Here is a 21,127-nt window from a genome sequence, read left to right as displayed (position 1 = left end):
AGAGCTAGCTGTCAGTACAACACAGATATGTTCTCACTCTCTCTGATGATAAACTTTCTCTAATCAAACCACTAAAACCTCTCTTTTTTCCACAAACAAAAATGAGTGGAGGGAGAAAATAAGAATGGGACAATAGGATACAGAGGGACAGTAAATATACTGAAATTGAAAACATTCCTGAAAACTCTGAACACAGACATTTTATCGCTACAAATTTAGAGGGTAGGTAATGCGTAATAAGTGGGTAAACAAATTCTTATCACGAATACCAAATTACCTAGAGTATTGTGAGCACAAAAATGTTTGATTGTGTAGTCAGGCAGGTGAAGTAAAGAACCCAAAGATTTTCTCTTTGCGAGCAACTAAATTCAAAGACCTGTAGGTAAATCCCCCCCATCCCCCTCCCCTATCCGCAAAGATACCAACAGAAAAAGAAGCAAGCAATCTCATCAGCTAAACGTTTAAGTTTGGAGCGCAATGCTAAAGTAATGCCTCCTCCGACAGTTCAAAACAAACTTTATCCTGACCCTCCTTGGTACCACCTTAAGAATATGGCATAGAGATACAGCGACAATACTTAATTACTATCCACACACTAAGCTCTGATCTATTTTTATTTACAATCACCTACTCAGCTGCATATAAAGTCAAAGTGAAAAAGAATAGAGACATTAACAACAAGTAAGTATTGTATGAAGCATCATTTAAATTCCATCCGTTCAGTGAATATACATTGCTCCATCCCTAATATTTGCTCCGAAACTCAAAATCTATAGTAGGGAGTTCTGCGGTGATTGTTTTTGCTTAGCATGGAAGCTAGGAAAGATAACAAATGGAAATTGAAACTTACGATCCAAATTTCTTGAATGAACCTTCATAACTAGCATGGATTCATCAACATACAGATTTTCTGAAACTATACCATGGTTCGAGTGCATGTAGAGATAATTTGCTTGCCAATTACATCATACCATAAGAGTGCCCCGAAGGGTTCCTAGAATTCAACCTCAGAGTAGACAGGTAGATGTTGTATATTCACTGTGCGCAGTGAATATCGCAGTGAATATCGCAGTGAATATGCAATATTCACAAGTGAATATGAATATTCATGTGAATATGTCAATAATAGGCATAGTGTAGGAAATCTTGCTCCTGATATTGATACACACTAAAAGTTTCATACATACCCTCTATTCTCACATACTGACTTCCGGGGGCTAGGTCAATTCGGCATAGATTTGTTGATGAAACTACTGATGCTGCCTTAAAATCCTTGATTTGGGTCTCGCTCAAAACCACATTCCCAGGATTTTTTGACATCATACAGATTTCCGTAGGGATAGAGTCACTTAAATTAACTTACTGTTATACCTATCGTTTGCTAACACAAATTAGATGCAAGAGCACAGTAATGAAGAAAGGCACCAAATGCTCGGTTATTAAAGAGTGATGAAAGGGAAGTCTCATTATTGTAAGTAAGCTCGCAATTCTAAATTAAAACTTCAATTCATTTATTTTTGTGAGTATGCTTACTTCTCGGTAACTTAAAAGCGAGAAGACCAACATACAGGGTGTCTCAGACCAGCCGAACCAGGTTTTTTTTCTTGGTTGGTTTAGGTCGTACGAAGTCGGGGACCGCGGGGATGAATAGAGAATCGACCCCAAGGAATCTGAATTTAATGGTCCCGAACGCCCCCCCATCCCCCTTGGGGAATAAATGGGGGGGTTACAATCCCAGAAGTCGGGGCTCCCGATAGAATTGCGATTCGATTGCATCAAATTTGAAAAGTACGGACTATTTCACGTGAAATTGACTCCTAAAAATCCAAAATCGGACCGCATTACGTCTAATATTGAACCCTTAAAGAGGGGGACAGCGGCCCCCTCCATAATTTCCCCTTGATCAAAAATTGACGTAGATTTTCTGGAAAAAGACGGTTTCCCAGGATGACTGCAAGGAATCCAATTTTTATGCTCGCAAAGCCCCCCTAGCCTCCCTTGGGGGGGTTAAGAATTGGTAAGAATTCTTATTTTTTCTACGTGCGTTCATTTGCTTGATGTGTCTATTTGAAATATCCCACGTTGGTTTTCATGTGTCAGTTATAGATTCAATGTACACAGAATCATTACGGAGAAAGGCAGGGGAGGGGACTCTGATCTTACATATAAAACCGGTTTTTTTTGTCACACAAACTGTCAAAATTGTCATTTTAGCAAAGGTTACCTGATACCCGCACGCATTCAAGATTCTTGGAACAACTCACCAGTTTTTGGCTCCGAAGACTCCAAAAATATGCTAACTAAGTCCATCCGGCTTCCAGTAAAAAAACTTAGTTGCTGGGTGCAAAATCGCTTTTTCAGTATAGTGCCGATTTTTATTTTTAATGCTGGTGATCGCATGAGGTATGCAGGTCGTACAAGACCATTCAATTTAGGGCCATGGTAAGAAAATAGTTTTCCTGCAGGACTATAGTTCATATCGACACAGCAATTTTATTCATGTAAAGTTACATATCACAAGCAATCCTAATTCTTCAATTTTTCTGTAATTTAATCATTTTGTTAACTGCTTTTTCATTCAACTGAGTAACAAGAACTCTGATAAGCTAGTGTCGGAGACGGACAAGTAAATGGTCCTATACATCTTGCATACCTCAAACGATCACCAGCATTAAAAATAAAAAATCGGCACCTTACTGATTTAGCGATTTTGCACCCAGAAACCAAGTGTTTTCACTGGAAGCCCGTTCGTCTCAGTTACTCATGCTACTCGAGTCTTCGGAACCTAAAACTAGTGAGTTGTTCCAAGAATCTTAATTGCGTGTGGGTTACCTTTTCCTGAATTGACTATATAGACCGTTTCTGTGACCAAAAACCGGTTTTTTACGTAAGATCAGGGACTCAATTGACCTGAAACCTTGTCCAACAAGACTAGAGCATGGTGTTCGAATGCTTGGTAGGAAAAATGGGTGATTTTGCTCGAAAATCTTGATGGCTAGGAGTTACCTCTACTGAAATAGCAATTTTGACCTTTTCGGCGCCGGAAACCGGTTTTTTTAACGTGGGACCCAGGGACTCAACCGAACAGAAACATTTTCTAACGGTATTAGGGCATGCTTCTTAAAATATTGGAACCAGAAATTAGTGATTTTTTCCAAGAATCTTGATAGCGGGCGAGTAAACTGTTGCTGGAGTAGCCATTTAGAGCGTTTCGGCGCGAAAAAAAAAAAAAAAAAATCGGTGGGACGCGCCATATGTGAAGGCTTGAATTTTTTTTTAACAATTGGGTATCTTACCAACATTTTAAGGCAAATGAAATTTTATGTGTTTCCCTTTTTTTAAACCGCTGAAATCTGAATAAAATTGAAAATTTACGATTTTTACGAATTTTTTAAGGGTCTAAATATGGTTCGACAAATCTGATTTTTTTTTACTCGAGAATTTGATTGGTCTTATGTATATTTAGTGAAATTTTGGTGCATTTTCATCGAAAAACGCGGGAGATATGAAATAAAACGTGAAAATACCCCAAAGTCCCCAAAAGATAGGTTTTTCTGCGCTAGAGGGGGTCGGGGTAAGAAGGTAAAAATTGCCCAAAACCATGATTTTAGGACTTCCTGAAAGGGTATAGACCATTATGTTCAAAATCCGTGAAAAGGGCATTTTGGTGCCCTTACCCTGGGATTATTAGGATAGCTACCCTGTCAAGCCTTATGAGATCCGAGATGGGAAGCCGAGACTTTATACAGGGTGGCCCAGACCTTCTGTACCAAGCCTTTTTTTCGAAGAAAAAGTGGTTTCTGAGTTTTGAAAAGTGGTTAGTTGAATAGAGAATCGACCCCGAGGAATTCGAATTTCATGTTTTCGAGAGCCCCCCACCCCCCCCCTTGGGAGGTATTTTTTTTTGGGGGGGGGGGGGTTGACCCCCGTATCTTGAAAGCTCGGAGAAAATGTGGTATGATTCGTTCAAAAATGAAATCTACGCAAAATTTCATGAAGAATCAAAAAAAAAAATTCTTTGACAGCTCAATTTTGAACCGAATTAGAGCCCCTCAAAAAGGGGGATTACCGTGCTTAAGCTCCCCGCGCATAACGCTAGCTTTCTTCAAAATTAACGGAAAATCCCCGGAAAAGTTGCAATCCAGGGTAATTTTTCACGGAGAATACGAATTTGTAGGTTCTAGCGCTCTAAAAAGGCTCCCCGGGGCCACGCGGGGAGGGGGCCCGGGCCCCATTTACCCCCTTCGCGCCAAAAACTAGTTTTCTTAAAAATTATCGGAAAACATCCGGGAAAATTTCAAACCAAGGGTAAATTTCCATGAAAAACACAAATTTCTAGGTATCAGAGTCCTACAACAGCTCCCTGGGGCCACGCGGGGAGGGGGCGCAGGCCCCGTCTGTCCCCTTCGCACCAAATCCTAGTTCTCTTCAAAATTATGGGAAAACGTCCGGAAAAATTGTATCTCCAGGTAACTTCCCATGCGAAACACAAATTTTCTAGGTATTAGAGTCCCACAACAGCTCCCCAGGGCCACGCGGGGAGGGGGCGCAGGCCCCGTTCGTCGAGTTTGCGAAAAACGCCAGTTTTCTTCAAAATCATCGGCAAACACTCGAAAAAATTGAAAATTCGGGGTAAATTAGTGTGAGAGACACGCATTCGAACGTTTCGAAGTTTCCTATGTCTCGTTCGAGGCCAAACGAGGAGAGAGTCGTGCCCTGTTGGTCTCTTTAGCGCAGAATACTACTGTTCTTCAAAATTATCGACAAATTAATCGAAGATAATTTTTCATGTGAAACAGGAATTAGAATGTTTCAAAGTGTTCTATGAGCTCCTTGCAGGGAGAATGCATGGATCCTGTTGACCCCCCTCCACCTAGAATTCCAACGTTTTTCAAGAGCATCGGATAATATCCGAGAAACAAAATGGGCCTGTTGCAAACTTTTGCTAGAGCAAAAATAAGAGTTGTTTCCTATAGATAATGCCTCAAAAATCACGATGAGCGCATCGGCAAAGTCTGAAATGCACCCATAACTTCACAATCTCCGTAAGAAATTTGGGTTTTTTTTTGAGCTTCCCGCTTCAAAAACGATACTACGGCACAGGTGAACATTTTGTTAGAGAAGTCGCTCCATCGTCGGCAATATTCATCATGGCCGACGCTTGCGCAGTTCCGCGCGTAATTCGAGGAGAGTTCAAGGTCAATCAAGGCGGGTAAGGAAAATATGAACGTAAACACGCCGATTGTTATCTGGTCTAATCCTGTTCAGGTGTTATCTCGTCCCTTCACAGGTGTTTTGGCGGATTGTCGTCGGCCATGATGAGTATTGCCGACGATGGAACGACTCCTCTAACAAAATGTTCACCTGTGCCGTAGTATCGTTTTTGAAGCGGGAAGCTCAAAACACCGCAAATTTCTTACGCAAATTGTGAAGTTATGAGTGCATTTCAGACTTTGCCGATGCGCTCATCGTGAGTTTTGAGGCATTATCTATAAGAAACAACTCTTATTTTTGCTCTAGCAAAAGTTTGCAACAGGCCCATTTTACTCTCGCTTCTTCCGCACAAGGAACCTACATTTTCACCAGTTGACATCTCTCAGTTATTCAAATTTTTCTTTTGCATTTCCTTTTGGCTGTTACCCTCCTTCATACTTTTCCAGGCTTAGGACTGGCAGTAATTTCTAAGAAAGGAATTAAAACTTCACTGGAAAAAAGAAAGGAGTCAGAAGAGGCAATAGGAGAAGGAATAAGAAGAAGGATTAGAAATCAGGAAAGTGGAACTATAAGAGAGGAAGGGAGCAGTTTACCTCAAGTGCACAAAATGACGGCCGTCGTTGTCGATGCACTTTTGAAGGCGCTTCGGAATGCCTTCCATGACATTGCCGAACTCCTGAAGACTGATCGATGCGCAAGCAGCTCTGATACGTTGTTGCATATCCTCAGGGGTGGTCGGCCTTTTCATGTACACGATATCTCGTATTCTGCCCCAAAACCAATTATCAAGGCAGGTCAAATCAGGAGATCTCGGTGGCCAAGGATATTGACTACCTCCACCAATCCACCGTCCTGGGAATTGATCATCCAGGATAGTTCGGGAGAGCAGAGAATAGTGAGCTGGACAGCCATCATGTTGGAACCAGCAACTGTTCCTCAGGTTTTCTGGGCTATCTTACAGATCAATCAATACTGAAATTCTATTTTTAAATTGACCTGAAACCGGATACGTATGATCAGATGCGAAGAGGCTAATCCAGTTGATATCATGAGCATCGTGGGAAAAAGCTTTGTATCTAGACCGGTGGATAAGATCTTATCACTGATCTGCAAGATAGCTCGATTAATGATCGCTGATTGAGTAACAGTAAAGACTTTCTTTTTAATTTCCTATTAATGATCCGTGATTGAGACTGGATTGACCCGTAGTACCATCCAACGCATCATGAAGGATCAAAATTTGCGACCGTTCCATGTATCTACCCATCAAAAGCTCTATCCCGGGAACTACAAGCTCAGAGTGGCGCACTGCGTAAAGATGCAGGATAAATGATTCCGAACTTCCACTCTAAAGTTTTGTGGAGTGATGAAGCGACGATCAAAAACAACAACACAATCGACATCCGCAACCAACACTACTGAGCCATTGAAAACCCCCGCTGGTTAATCGAGATGGAGGATCAGATAGTCTAGGGTGTGAAAACGTGGGAGCGTATTTTAGACCACCATCTTATCGGCCCTCACTTTTTTGAAGGAAACCTTAAATTTACGCGAATTTCCTGAACGTAACACTCCCGGAATGGATGGTGGAAGCAGGAGTTCCCGAAAACCTGAGGAAAAATTGCTAGTATCATTATGCTGAAAAGCTAAACGAAAAATTTGAATAACTGAGAGATGTCAACTGGTGAAAATGTAGGTTCCTTGTGCGAAAGAAGCGAGAGTAAAATTTTGTTTCTCGGATATTATCCGATGCTCTTGAAAAACGTTGGAATTCTAGGTGGAGAGGGGTCAACAAGATCCATGCATTCTCCCTGCAAGGAGCTCATAGAACACTTGGAAACATTCTAATTCCTGTTTCACATGAAAAATTATCTTCGATTAATTTGTCGATAATTTTGAAGAACAGCAGTATTCTGCGCTAAAGAGACCAACAGGGCACGACTCTCTCCTCGTCTGGCCTCGAACGAGACATAGAAAACTTCGAAACGTTCGAATGCGTGTCTCTCACACTAATTTACCCCGAATTTTCAATTTTTTCGAGTGTTTGCCGATGATTTTGAAGAAAACTGGCGTTTTTCGCAAACTCGACGAACGGGGCCTGCGCCCCCTCCCCGCGTGGCCCTGGGGAGCTGTTGTGGGACTCTAATACCTAGAAAATTTGTGTTTCGCATGGGAAGTTACCTGGAGATACAATTTTTCCGGACGTTTTCCCATAATTTTGAAGAGAACTAGGATTTGGTGCGAAGGGGACAGACGGGGCCTGCGCCCCCTCCCCGCGTGGCCCCAGGGAGCTGTTGTAGGACTCTGATACCTAGAAATTTGTGTTTTTCATGGAAATTTACCCTTGGTTTGAAATTTTCCCGGATGTTTTCCGATAATTTTTAAGAAAACTAGTTTTTGGCGCGAAGGGGGTAAATGGGGCCCGGGCCCCCTCCCCGCGTGGCCCCGGGGAGCCTTTTTAGAGCGCTAGAACCTACAAATTCGTATTCTCCGTGAAAAATTACCCTGGATTGCAACTTTTCCGGGGATTTTCCGTTAATTTTGAAGAAAGCTAGCGTTATGCGCGGGGAGCTTAAGCACGGTAATCCCCCCTTTTTGAGGGGCTCTAATTCGGTTCAAAATTGAGCTGTCAAAGAATTTTTTTTTTGATTCTTCATGAAATTTTGCGTAGATTTCATTTTTGAACGAATCATACCACATTTTCTCCGAGCTTTCAAGATACGGGGGTCAACCCCCCCCCCCCCAAAAAAAAAAAAAAAATACCTCCCAAGGGGGGGGGGTGGGGGGCTCTCGAAAACATGAAATTCGAATTCCTCGGGGTCGATTCTCTATTCAACTAACCACTTTTCAAAACTCAGAAACTACTTTTTCTTCGAAAAAAAGGCCTGGTACAGCAGGTCTGGGCCACCCTGTATTTACACGCAGGCACCTGGTTCGGCCTCCTGCGTGGTGTTGGAGGGTTCCCATTAAGATATTTCCGCGAAAACTCAACGGAATTCATATCCTTGGCCTTCCGGATTGCAGTATAAGTTTCTTCACATAATTGCAAAATTTCGTGATGATTCATCAACAATTTAATTAAGAATTGCTAATTAAATGTCATTTCAAAGTGGCATCGACATTTTCTCATCGCAGAACGTGGGAGTTATGTAATAAAACGTTAAAATACCCTCAAAGTCCCCGAAAAGTGGGTTCTTCTGAGCTGGAGAGGGAGGATGGAGTCGGGAGGTAAAAATTGCCCAAAACCATAATTCTAGGACCTCCAGAAAGGGTTTAGACCATTAAATTCAAAACCCGTGAGGAGGGGCATTTTGGCGCCCTCACCCTGAGATACCTTTCGACGTAGAATAAGATTTTTTTTTTTTCGGAAAAAGCACTGTAAGAATTTATAGATTTATCAGCTGGCTGATTATTAAGATTGATAGACAAACTAATAGACAAAAAGAAAATGGAGGGATATGCTTGGTGGAAGCGGCTGGTTGCAATGGACGAAAGTGGTAAATAGTAGACCAACTAACAGCAACCCATGAGAGACCCTGTAGTTGGTCCATCATTTTCCCCCTCAGCTTTAGTCTATAAAAACCACTGGGTTCAACTAATAGGATTGCTTTATTCTACCTTTGTCTTCATTGTCTATAGCTGTGTCCTTTGATCTCGTTGAGGAGCCTGTCCTCTGAATGTTCACACTGCAGCTCATTTATCTTGTAAAAATGTTTTTCTGCAGCTCCAGAAGTTTTACGAAATAAGGGCTATAATAGATCACTTGACATGTGGAGTGTTGGTGTCATCATTTACGTCAGTTTAAGTGGTACATTCCCCTTCAATGAGGATGAAGATATCAACGAACAAATACAGAATGCGGCTTTCATGTATCCACCCCATCCTTGGGGTGAAATTTCCTCTGATGGTGGGTATCACTAATTTACTATTCATTGTGTGAATCATTTTTTTAGATTTTAATGACAGGTCGTTGCAAAATGGAGTCCAGTCTGCTGGTGGTAATTGCTTTTGAGACTTGCATTCCTTCGAATTCAAAGTTCTATCTATTCTCTTAGCTTGGAACACTTTCAAAATATTTGGGGGACATGAGGCTGGGTCAAAGATCCAAATCGCAAACCGTTTACACATTTATCACTCCAAAATAGGGAATTATTGCTAAAAAAGTCTCCTACATATGTTTTTGTTTTTGTTGTTGCAAGAGCTTTCAAAACATGTAGCGCTTGTGAAAAGGAGGAGTAACGTTTTGGGCCTTTTCCGGCCCCACCTGGATTTTGCTAAATGTTTCATATTTTCAAAGTAATAGTCTTAGGTAGACTCTGTGCCAAATATTAGACCGAACGGAGCCCATGCAAGGCCGCAGCAGCGCCTCAAACCCAAAATCCCGGAATCGAAAAACAATTATTTTCGTCGACTTTTTCGACTGTTATCACTCTTCCAACACATGATTCCTATGTATTTTTTGCGTACTTTTCGTTTCTGGCCTTTTTAAAGGCCTCCGATAAATTTTAAGGGGCCTAATGGCCCATTGTTGCCATTTTTGGCCCATTTTTAGGGGTTTTTTCCATTTAACACATTCAAAACTCAATTTAATCCAAAAACTGTGTACATTTTTGAAAAGTACGTAAAAAAATGAATTAAAAATGTTCAGTAAAATTTTTTCCTACGTTGCCAAATTTCCGAGAAAATTGGTCCCAAAGTGTCAAAAACAGCAAAAAATCGATAAATCGCGGGCGCCTAAGGTTCAAGAAAGGGGAGTACGACTTTCATATTGTACCAGGTAACAGCTCTTATCCATCCATACAACATATTAAAATATCACAGTTGTACTTGGATTCCCACGATGTGAAAATTCACCGAGATGTCGATTTTAGTGGCCTTTTTATACTTGAAGGCAGCTCTTTTGAATGTTTCTCGACCTTAGTCACCCTCTATGGGTGTGTACTATATGTATTTTTCTACGTACTTTTCATATCTGGCCATAAAAAATGGCTTCCTATGAATTTTAGAAGGCCTAACGGTCCATTGTTGCCAATTTTCACCAATTTTTAGGGGGTTTTTTTTTCAAGTTTACGTGTGTGAAACTTAGTTTAATCTAGAAACCGTGTACAATTTCGGAAAGAACGTAAAAAAATACATAAAAATGTGATGTGTACCTTTTCCCTACGTTGCCAAATTTTCGAGAAAAATCGTCCTGAAGCGCCAAAAATGCCAAAAATTGGATTAATCATCACGTCCAAGATTCCAGGAAGTGAATTTCAAGTTTTCTTTCACTACAAATAACGTATCTAAAGTGGAAAATTGCAATGCATCCCAAGGAACATGTAATGGCGCAGATGAATGTGACAAAACGGGCCCTCAAGGTGCTTTTAGTTTATCCTTCACTCCAGTTCACCTCTTTATTCCTGTAACCTCGAGATAATCCTTGGTTCTCAAGATGCTTGCTACGGGCCAAATATACCGAACAACAGAAAATGCGTGGAGAAAGTGTCCCATGAATGTCATAATTCACTTCCTGGAACCTCCGACGTGATGATTAATCCAATTTTTGGCATTTTTGGCGCTTCAGGACGATTTTTCTCGAAAATTTGGCAACGTAGGGAAAAGGTACACATCACATTTTTATGTATTTTTTTACGTTCTTTCCGAAATTGTACACGGTTTCTAGATTAAATTAAGTTTCACACACGTAAACTTGAAAAAACCTCTAAAAATTGGTGAAAATTGGCAACAATGGACCGTTAGGCCTTCTAAAATTCACAGGAAGCCATTTTTATGGCCAGATATGAAAAGTACGTAGAAAAATACATATAGTACACACCCATAGAGGGTGACTAAGGTCGAGAAACATTCAAAAGAGCTGCCTTCAAGTATAAAAAGGCCGTTAAAATCGACATCTCGGTGAATTTTCACATCGTGGGAATCCAGGTACAACTGTGATATTTTAATATGTTGTATGGATGGATAAGAGCTGTTACATGGTACAATATGGAAGTTGTACTCCCCTTTCTTGAACCTTAGGCGCCCGCGATTTATCGATTTTTTGCTGTTTTTGACACTTTGGGACCAATTTTCTCGGAAATTTGGCAACGTAGGAAAAAATTTTACTGAACATTTTTAATTCATTTTTTTACGTACTTTTCAAAAATGTACACAGTTTTTGGATTAAATTGAGTTTTGAATGTGTTAAATGGAAAAAACCCCTAAAAATGGGCCAAAAATGGCAACAATGGGCCATTAGGCCCCTTAAAATTTATCGGAGGCCTTTAAAAAGGCCAGAAACGAAAAGTACGCAAAAAATACATAGGAATCATGTGCTGGAAGAGTGATAACAGTCGAAAAAGTCGACGAAAATAATTGTTTTTCGATTCCGGGATTTTGGGTTTGAGGCGCTGCTGCGGCCTTGCATGGGCTCCGTTCGGTCTAATATTTGGCACAGAGTCTACCTAAGACTAGTACTTTGAAAATATGAAACATTTAGCAAAATCCAGGTGGGGCCGGAAAAGGCCCAAAACGTTACTCCTCCTTTAGTCAGATCAAACTCAGGGCATGACTTTCTGAATTCTAGAATGCTGAAAAAATATCCCTTCTTTTTTTACAAGTGAGCTGATTCTCGAATAAGCTAACACTCACCTCAGCACCAGATGCTGAGGAAATTTTTTGGTCGTGGGTACTTAGAAGGTACTATCGCCGAATTTAGTTTCACGCAGAGTCTCTGGTGACTATTTAGCGACGGCGCGGCGCGGCGCGTTGCCTGATAACGCTCTCATGAAGACGCACTGGTTCCTCTGTGAGCGCGTAGTCACTAACACAGACGCACATGAAACACACACAGACATTTCCACTCATTCACCGTGAGAATTCACGTTTTTGGCTCTTTGGAATGTAAACAAAGATTCGTAATGACGTATCGCGCATCAATTCCAATTCTCACTTGCCTCTTGTTCTTGTGACTAGAGCAAGGAAGAAAGGGCCTCATTCCGAAATGTCCGTTTCAACCTTGGCCTGATCTTCGAAATATTTTCAAAGTTGATAGAGGATCTCCTCCCGAGTCTAAAACACTGACGCATTTTGAAATCGGACGATCACGGAGGGAGGGGGAGGGGAGTCAAAGTAAAAAAATTAAACTCGCATATCTCGCTAACGCTTTGTCGTAGAAAGTTGATATTGGTCTCAAAATGTAGAGAAAACCACCAGCTTTCAGGCGATAATTACAAAATTGGTCCATTTTGGAAATTTCATCCATTGTTGTTGAAGTTCAAATGTTCAGTTTTTCACCTTTTTAGCTGCGACGTTGAAGGAATCGCACAAAAAGTAATCTAACTATTTTTTGATGAAAGTAGACCGTTTAAGCTTTAAAACAAGCACAAGTTCATCCTAGGGAAACAAGTTGGAGGAGAGATATGATTTTTCAAAGTGGATGTGGTACACTTGGACCTGGTTTGTTCCGAGTCCCAAGATCACCAAATGCCCCCAAACCAATCACGAATTGCAAGGTTGTGCATTTTTATACCCCATTATAGCTAATTCCCGAAGAAAATTATTAAAAAAGAACAAAATATCGAGACATATGAATGTTACAAGACTAGCCTCAGCTGACTCTCGCTGCATCAACAAAATTTCATGCTTCTTTTTCAAATCGTTTCTGTAGGATGGACTTAAATTTAAAAAGCTCAAATGGTACGATTTTATTAGCAATTCCTCCTTTTTCCTCTTATTTCTACCCTGCGAACCGTTGAAGGTAAACATACATTGTTTTATGATCGAAAACTTTGATTTCCCTGTATCCATTGCATATTACTCATTTATCCTGATCTTGTCATTTTTGACGAATGATTTAATCTAGGAGTGACCGATAAAGGTATCGCCCCAGCTAAAAATTGAAAATTTGAACTACGGCAACGTGACAGCAATGGATGACATTTTCGAAATGGACCAATTTTGTCATCATTGTCTGAAAGGTGGTGGTTTCCTCTATATTTGGAGACTAAGATCATCGCTTTACGACAAACCGTTCACGAGATATGCGAGTCGAAATATTTATCTTTGAACCCTTTTCTCTCTATCCGTACTTGTTTGATTTCAAAAATCGTCGGTGTTTTGGACTCGGAAAGTGATCCTCTATTGCGAAAAATTAAAATCGCGATGGCTGAGTCGTGAGGCGTGAATTCGCAATATGTTCTTCTCTAGGCTGTTAGTCAGATCCGCGAGAAAAGTTAAAAAGCGAGGCCGGGTTACGTTTTTCTTACCTTCGACTGCGTTGCTCACGTAGCCTTTAAAGCACCACTACAAGTGAGACAAACGAAACCAACACAATAAGGAAATGGAGCAAGGGAAAGGACTCGCGTTGATCACGGCGCAGAGATACGACTATTCGTGCTTGATGGATGTCCGTGTTGCATCTGCAAAATTGAAGGCGCAATGGCCCGGGGCATGAACTCGCAATGCTCCGCTATGTGCTGCCAATGAGGTGTCTCTCAGATTCAGGGAGAAAAGTTGAAAAAGAGGCCCAAATAGATCCCTCCTTTCTTCGACTGTGTTGATTTGATACTCGATTCTTTTTTGGAATGATTTGCAGACCAACATCTAAAGCTCGCGTGAACCAGCCCCATCCAATCTGCGGGGCAGGTTTTGTTAGGAAGCCTCGCAATTTGACCCGGCTTCAGCATTTAAGGGTTAATAAAAATATCATTAAAAGGACTGCACCTTCCTCGCAAAAAGTCAGTATTCAACATTGGATCCAAAATAGGCCATTCAGTCTGTGAATTTCAATAAAATTTGGTTAGGCTATCTCACAAAGTTAGGCTTCAATTGTTCGGTCACGTCTGAAAATATTCTCATTTCCAACAAAATTATTGCTGAATGGATCTTCCTGCCGTATATACCTGATGCATTCAATTGATTTGTTCCTATCTCTTTTTACTTGCCTTACTGAACACCTTGTCCTTTGCTAGACTCAACAATCTTTTTCCCTCTCTCTCCTTCAAAATTTCACCTTATACTAACTAGATTGCATGTTTATACAATGAAAATACAAAGAAAATACAAATGCATGAAAATACAAAGGTCGATTCGGGGTCAGAAGCAAAAAATAAGACATAGTAGCTCAATTATAGCTATCTGAATAAAATGATTTTCTGTCCTTCCGGACTCAAAACAACGGATCAGTTTTATATAGGATTCGTGGGTGGATAATGCCATTTTGACCGGAAAACTCTCATCAGAAAAAGGGAGACATGTTTTTTGGACATGCGGTATGCAATACATGTCTGGCTAGTGTCTATGTATCCTTGGCCCCTAAATTCAAGAATTACTTCGGTTTATCTCGATCATACATCAATTTCCAGAAAATCAAATTTTCCTTGGAAAATTCATTTTTAAATAATCCCAATTTGCCTGGAAAATGGCATAGACAGGGACAAACCGAGGTCACACTTGGACCCAGGGCTGAATATTACACGAGAATTCGCTAATGAAGCATTCATTTTTTTTTTCGGTGTATACTTGTGTAATCTTTCATATTCAACAGCGGACCAGCTTTGCGTCATTTTCAAACTTCCTGCGCGAAGAAGTATATCCTGAATTAAGAAGTCCTTTGGAACAAGGGTGTGTACTCAAAAAGGTAGTTCCGCGGAAATCGCATTTGAAAGTTCAGAAGTGCATAGCGTTGGTACTAGCCAATATCTTCGCACGAAATTTAATTAGTTTGAAAGAACAAGTCTTTGAGAGTATACTTGCAAAAACGGAACATTGTGACTACATTCCCCTATGATCCCTACAAGATAACGTGGATCGTTGTGTAAAAAGGGTGGGGGGGGGGCACGACTTTTTAATACACTATGTATATTTCCTGAAACTGGGAAGAATCCAGTTTCAGAAAACGCGTTCTCCCGAAAAAGGGCGGATGCGCGCATACGCCTTTGTCCCAAAGAACTCCATGTAACCTACCGGCACGGCGCGGCGGTGTCTAGAAGAAAAAAATCAGTTGCGCCTCATGAAATTTTAGCTCTACTTTCGAGTGATCGCGGTGTTGCGCTGTCTATTATGGGTTTGCACCTATAGATGCTTGTCTGAGGGATATTTTCTTGAAAAAGTAGCAGATTTGTCAATTGTTCATGTGCCTCCGTTTTCCTCGTCGGCATGAGATGAGATAGGTCCAATCAGCACCCGATATCTCCGAAATGCGCTTCGCCGCGCTGCGCCTCGTCGCACAGTTTACATTTGATTTGGAGCGGCCTATGCGTGAAACTAAATTCGGCGATAGTACAAGGTGGCCAAGAATCGGGGGAACCAGAAACTGTCAGGGGATTAGAAACAACTGCGAAAAATCCGAAAACAGCCAAGAAACATTCACCTACAGGAAGCGCTGCAGGACCTTAAAATTTGAATCGCCTTTGGGTGATTCCTTCTTTTAACCACATTGTCATCAATTTAATCTAATTTGAAAGATATGAAACATATCCTGGCACGGATGGTCTGCGACACCCTGCAAGTATAAAAAAAAACAGCACAAGAAGATGGTTGTCCCTTGACATATGTATCCCAATGTTTGGAATTTTTAATAAATTGATTCCTCGACTTTTAGACGACATCTTTTCCAGAGCAACTCTTTATCTAGAAATAACCTTTTAAAATTATTATGAAAATGCAACCAGAAATTTTTTTTGTTGTTATTTTGTTTGATCATATTTCTTCTAATTAAAAGCATTTGTTGCAATTTTCAGCAATTGATCTTATAAACAATTTATTGCAAGTAAAACAGCGGAAGAGGTATACTGTGGACAAGACACTCTCACACATTTGGTTACAGGTAATTTGTTACCTGTTCACTAAATATAAACTAAGGTGAAAGTATGCTGGAATGGATTCTGCTGCCTGCAGGATATCTTACTAGTTTGTAGAAGTACAGGCAAATTTGATTATATTTTCGTTTTTATTTATTGGAGATATGAGCTGGATTTGGAAGCTCCATAAAAAATTGACCAAAGTGGTTTTCTTTAAACTTGGTACATGCTTTGCAATTGAATCGAGGTATGCGAAAACGTCCGATGTCCATTTTTTGGGATTTTGAGTTTTTTGGCTTAACGTCATCTTCGAGGGTAGGCGCATCTATGTGTAGACGGATTTGACCTGTTTTTTGTTTTTTCGCCCCCATTTAGGGGGTCGAACCTCAAAAGTATGCGAAAACGTCCGATGTCCATTTACGAGGGTCATCCAATGAGGTTCCCTACCTCTTATCTTCCAAACGGAAAGAGATAAATCAAATCGGTAGAAAAGTTCTTATAAGGCATACTCTAAGCTTTAAAAGAAGCTCAAGTTTTTGAAAATTGGTCGAGGGGTTCGCGAGGAAACTTAATTTTACTGCGACAACTTCCTGTCGCCGCGCGCCCACCTGCGGAGTCTGGATGCGCGGAGAGTCGATTATTTCAGACTTGGGTTTTCGCCGCTAAGCATCATATCAAAAAGAAATTTGAAGGTTTTTATTGAGTAGACCTTACCTTACTTTTTGACGTAGTCTCCATCTCTGTTTTGACATTTCTGGTGTCAATATTGCAGCTTCTTGATGCCTTCCGCGTAGAGGCTGGCTCTTGTCTTGGCACCGGAATCCGCCATTGACAGCGCTCTGTACTTCCGAATCATTCGGATTCCGCTTTCCACCGAGGAAGTTTTTTCAGCTCAGTGAACAGGCGAAAGTCACATGAGGCTGAATCGTAAGAGTACGGAAGATGGAGGGAAATTTTCTTATGCAAAGCAACTGATTCGGAAGTGTAGAGGGCTTGTCAATGACTGGTTTCGGTGCCAAGACAAGAGCCAGCCTCTACGCGGAAGGCATCAAGAAGCTGCAATATTGATACCAGAAATGTCAAAACAGAGGCAGGAACTTCGTCAAAAAGAAATGTAAGGTCTACTCAATAAAAACCTTCAAATTTCTTTTTGATATGATGCTTAGCGGCGAAAACACAAGTCTGAAATAATCGACTCTCCGCGCATCCAGACTCCGAAGGTGGGCGCGCGGCGACAGGAAGTTGTCGCAGTAAAATTAAGTTTCCTCGCGAACCCCTCGACCAATTTTCAAAAACTTGAGCTTCTTTTAAAGCTTAGAGTATGCCTTATAAGAACTTTTTTACCGATTTGATTTATCTCTTTCCGTTTGGAAGATAAGAGGTAGGGAACCTCATTGGATGACCCTCGTACTTTTTTCCACTCCATTATTTTTACTTCCAACCCCCCCCCCCCCCTCGAAATCGACAAAATTGGGATCTGAAGTGTCTTAATTTTCCAAAAGTTTCCAAGGGAGATCCGTCGGACTCACCTAGTCCCTGGGGATTCCATACCCCCCCCCCCCCAACCAGGCTCGCCACATCCCATCTCGGGCCCTGGTACCAGTTTTTAGGTCCGGGCCCCAAGCACGGAGGGGGGGGGCCGAGGTGCATCCCCAGAGAAATTTTAGAATTTATACGACTAATCGGACGCATTTTGAAGCTTCCTTAAAGAATTTTCCATCAATTTCTGCGGAATAATATTTATTTTGTTTTTTTGTTTGTTTTTTTTTTTTTTCATACTTTCAGCACAAAATACTTGCTAATGGAGAATTTGCACGCAATTTTTTTATTGCTTCATCTGAAAGTGCCTAATGAGCTGAGTTCGCAATATTTTTCATAATTTTTTTCTGACATGGGAAATTGTAGAAAAATTGATTTATAAGTAAGAAAATGTGCCGCCTTGTGACGTCATCTGGCGGCATTTCCCATTTAATCACATGTATTTTAGCAGAATCGGTTATTTTGTCATATCTCCTCTAATAATTGCTCAATTTATGAATCAAGGGTATCTTCGTGTTCAGTTCACTCAGAGGATTCCACTTAAACAGGAAATTCATCAAATTTCAGACCCTTGCAAATTCTCCATTGTTGCATTCAAAACATCTTGAAAATTTTATTTTTTTGGGGGGGGGGGGCATATCATACTATCTTCAGTTCTATGAGGGCCAGTCCCCCCTGGACTCCCCCTTCGTTTGTCTATCGCAAGGGAATTGAGCTATTTGCCATTGAAGTCGAGGATGCCCAGACTGGAGACTCTTAGCATCTGACGACGGAAGAAAATGAAACGCAGTTACTAAAAATATCCCTCTGTTCTGAAAATCTTGAAAATCGATAGAAATTTTCCAAGAAGTATACTTCTTTGAAAATTTAAGAAGAATTCTATAGTGCCCCAGCGTGTTTCTGAAAATCTATTCACCTTTAGGGTCAATTCTTCACTTTTTCTTACGAAACAAGGGTTGCATTTGAATTCGTAGTGCTTTTTCACGGGTAACACGGGCCCCGGTGCCAGGGACCCAGTATCCCCCCCCTTGTGGCGGGCCTGCCCCCTACACAGACACACACACACCCTCTCACCCTGATACTCCATCGCCTCTTACGTGTCGCGGCTGCGCGGGCCTTAAATTCATAACCGCCACTGCGCCTGTAGTGACCGCAATTTTCATCAGAAAAATTTAAAACCGGGTTAACCGAATTTTTATCTGCTTTCATGTGAGATCAACAAACTCTGTCTTAAAATCAACGGCTTTGGCGATAATAGCCGTAAAACGAGAGAATAACCTATTTTGACCGTTTTTTTTATCGGGGGGGGGGGGGGCTTGGAGGGGTCCCCATGATTGTTCGAGGGGGCAATTTTGGCTTCTCGTTAAGGTCCCCCTATAGATGAGAAATTAAATGAGAAAAAAAGTTCTGCTCCCAAAACATGCGATGGTAGCCGAAAAACGAGAGAAAATAACCGATTTTTGACAGTTGTTTCGATTATGGAGGGGTTTTCGGGGGGGGTCCCCATGATTGGTCGAGGGGGCAAATTTGGATTCTCGTTAAGAACTCCCTATAGATGAGAAATTATATGAGAAAAAAATTTCTGCTCTCAAAACGTGCGCTAGTAGCAGAACAACGAGAGAAAATAACCAATTTCTGACTGTTTTTTTTATGTTGGGGGTTTTCGGGGGGGCTCCCATGATTTGTCGAGGGGGCAAATTTGGATTCTCGTTCAGGACCCTCTGAAGATGAATAATTTCACCCTACTTTATATAATTCTAATAGATTTCATGCATTCTAGGCAATCCTGGACACTTATCTTGAGGGGCAATCTCAAAGTATGCGAAAACGTCCGATGTCCATTATTTTTCTTCTTCCGCCGTCACGTAACTTTCACTGAAGCCTCGAAGAAAAGAAAAATATTTTTTTTTGTGTTACTGGAGGTCTGACATTATGTTTTGCTCTAGTTATAAGGTTTTTGGAGGGGTCAAAAATAATGGTTTTTGGGCAGATTTTTGCAATGTATGCGAAAACGTCCGATGTCCAAAGCCCTTTTTTTGAAATTACTCAGCACTGAATGGGAGTTGGAATGGGACACAGTTGTGTGCCTCTTCTACAACCCTTTACTAAGAAACACATGCCTTGATTTTCTTCAAAACGCCGATTCTAAAGGCCTCCACAGTTTTTTGCGGTTTACCAAAAGTTGATTTTTTGGACATCGGACGTTTTCGCATACCTCGATTTAATTGTAGTGAGGAGTTAGTCAAAATTATTCCGATTCATATACGTTGTTCAGGACGCCCGCTAAAGCGAAAAATTGTTTATCCCTATAGTAATGCATTGGGGATACGAGATTGTTTACGTGCACCAAGCTGAACGTACTTGAATCGTGTCGCGTGACGTCACAGCAAAGGCACCAAGTGTCCTGTTTCGCGTGTCTCGATCACGTTTGATCCTCCAACTGTGTGCCCCCCTCGCGGACTTCTCCATCCCTTTATTCCTCTCACGTACATAGCGTTAGCCTGCCTGCACCTAAGTATCTCCTCAAAACTGTCTTCCATTTCTAACTGTACGTTTGTGTTTCATCTTGAAGGTCATTTGCCTAACTGATCGTTCGTTTCTTCGACTTCCTCTCTTTTTCCTTTCTCCTGTATCTTCCATTGATTCGGGTGAAACTGGGTGTCGGTGAGTACTTTTTGACGGGAAACTCGAATTTTCAGTCAGATTTTCAAAATTCAAAAATCAAAGATGGCGGCCGTGGCTTAAAATGCTGTGTCGGCTCCTTTTCGGTCGATTGTTGTATAACTCGGTATAAGGGGTTATTTTTCGACGGGAAACTCGAATTTTTGGTCAGATTTTCAAAATTTCGAGCATGCGATTCCGCTGGAAGCTGCTGACGCAGTGTGCTCATCGGCGTACCTCGAATTAGTTAAAGTTGCCAAGTGGCCAAATAATGGAAAATCAAAATTCGTTGGGGAGAAGTTCTCTCCTCCCGAGGTCTCCCACACCTCAGTCTGCAAGGGCAGATAACAATCTCTCCCTTTCTGTCACGGCGTCAAGCTCGACAGCGGCGGCGCCATTGGAAGATTGTTCCTCGTTTCAGCAGAACCCATTTTCCTCTAACCAAGAGAAATTTTTGCTTCCATAATGCCTGCATATAAGTCTTAGTTCAGCAATTAACTCTGCTGTAATGCCTCTTCTTCTCCTCCCTTTTTTCAGTTTGCCTTACCTTTAGTGTCTAGGGTCTGTAAACCGTACGTTGGTTGATTGGTAAGCTATTCATAATGATATGAAAAACAAATTAATTGAAGTCCTGGAATGCCACCAAAACTTACAGCAAATTGTTACATATTTGCAAAAAATGTCTACATTTATAACTTATCAAAGATTGACTTTTATGCACTGAAGAATGTTTCCAAAACTTTATCCATCAAGATTATACGGAAATTTATGTGATATTTAATAAATATCTAAACATTTGATATATATAGAAAAAATAAAATCTATTAAACTACAAAGGTTTGATGTAAGCTGAGAAATAAGTGTTCCTGAACCTCATCAAGCAGTGTTTTCGAAAATCCAATTTATCGCTATTTTTAGCTCACATTTTCCGC

General features: G+C 41.0%; 1 protein-coding gene across 3 annotated transcripts in view; it reads left to right on the top strand.

Moving 5' to 3' along the window:
- The window catches only part of PKD (serine/threonine-protein kinase D3), a 69,145-nt gene that overhangs the window by 35,571 nt on the left and 12,447 nt on the right, over positions 1-21,127 (top strand). For all 3 annotated transcript variants that reach the window (XM_072296260.1, XM_072296259.1, XM_072296261.1), the window contains 2 exons: positions 8,939-9,121; positions 15,936-16,021. In XM_072296260.1, coding sequence (XP_072152361.1) covers positions 8,939-9,121; positions 15,936-16,021 — 269 coding nt within the window. The remainder of the gene's footprint in view (positions 1-8,938; positions 9,122-15,935; positions 16,022-21,127) is intronic.

Source organism: Bemisia tabaci, chromosome 2, assembly GCF_918797505.1.
Source record: "Bemisia tabaci chromosome 2, PGI_BMITA_v3".
Classification (NCBI taxonomy): domain Eukaryota; kingdom Metazoa; phylum Arthropoda; class Insecta; order Hemiptera; family Aleyrodidae; genus Bemisia; species Bemisia tabaci.
Note: the sequence above shows the minus strand (reverse complement) of the source record. Positions and strands in the feature narration are given on the sequence as shown.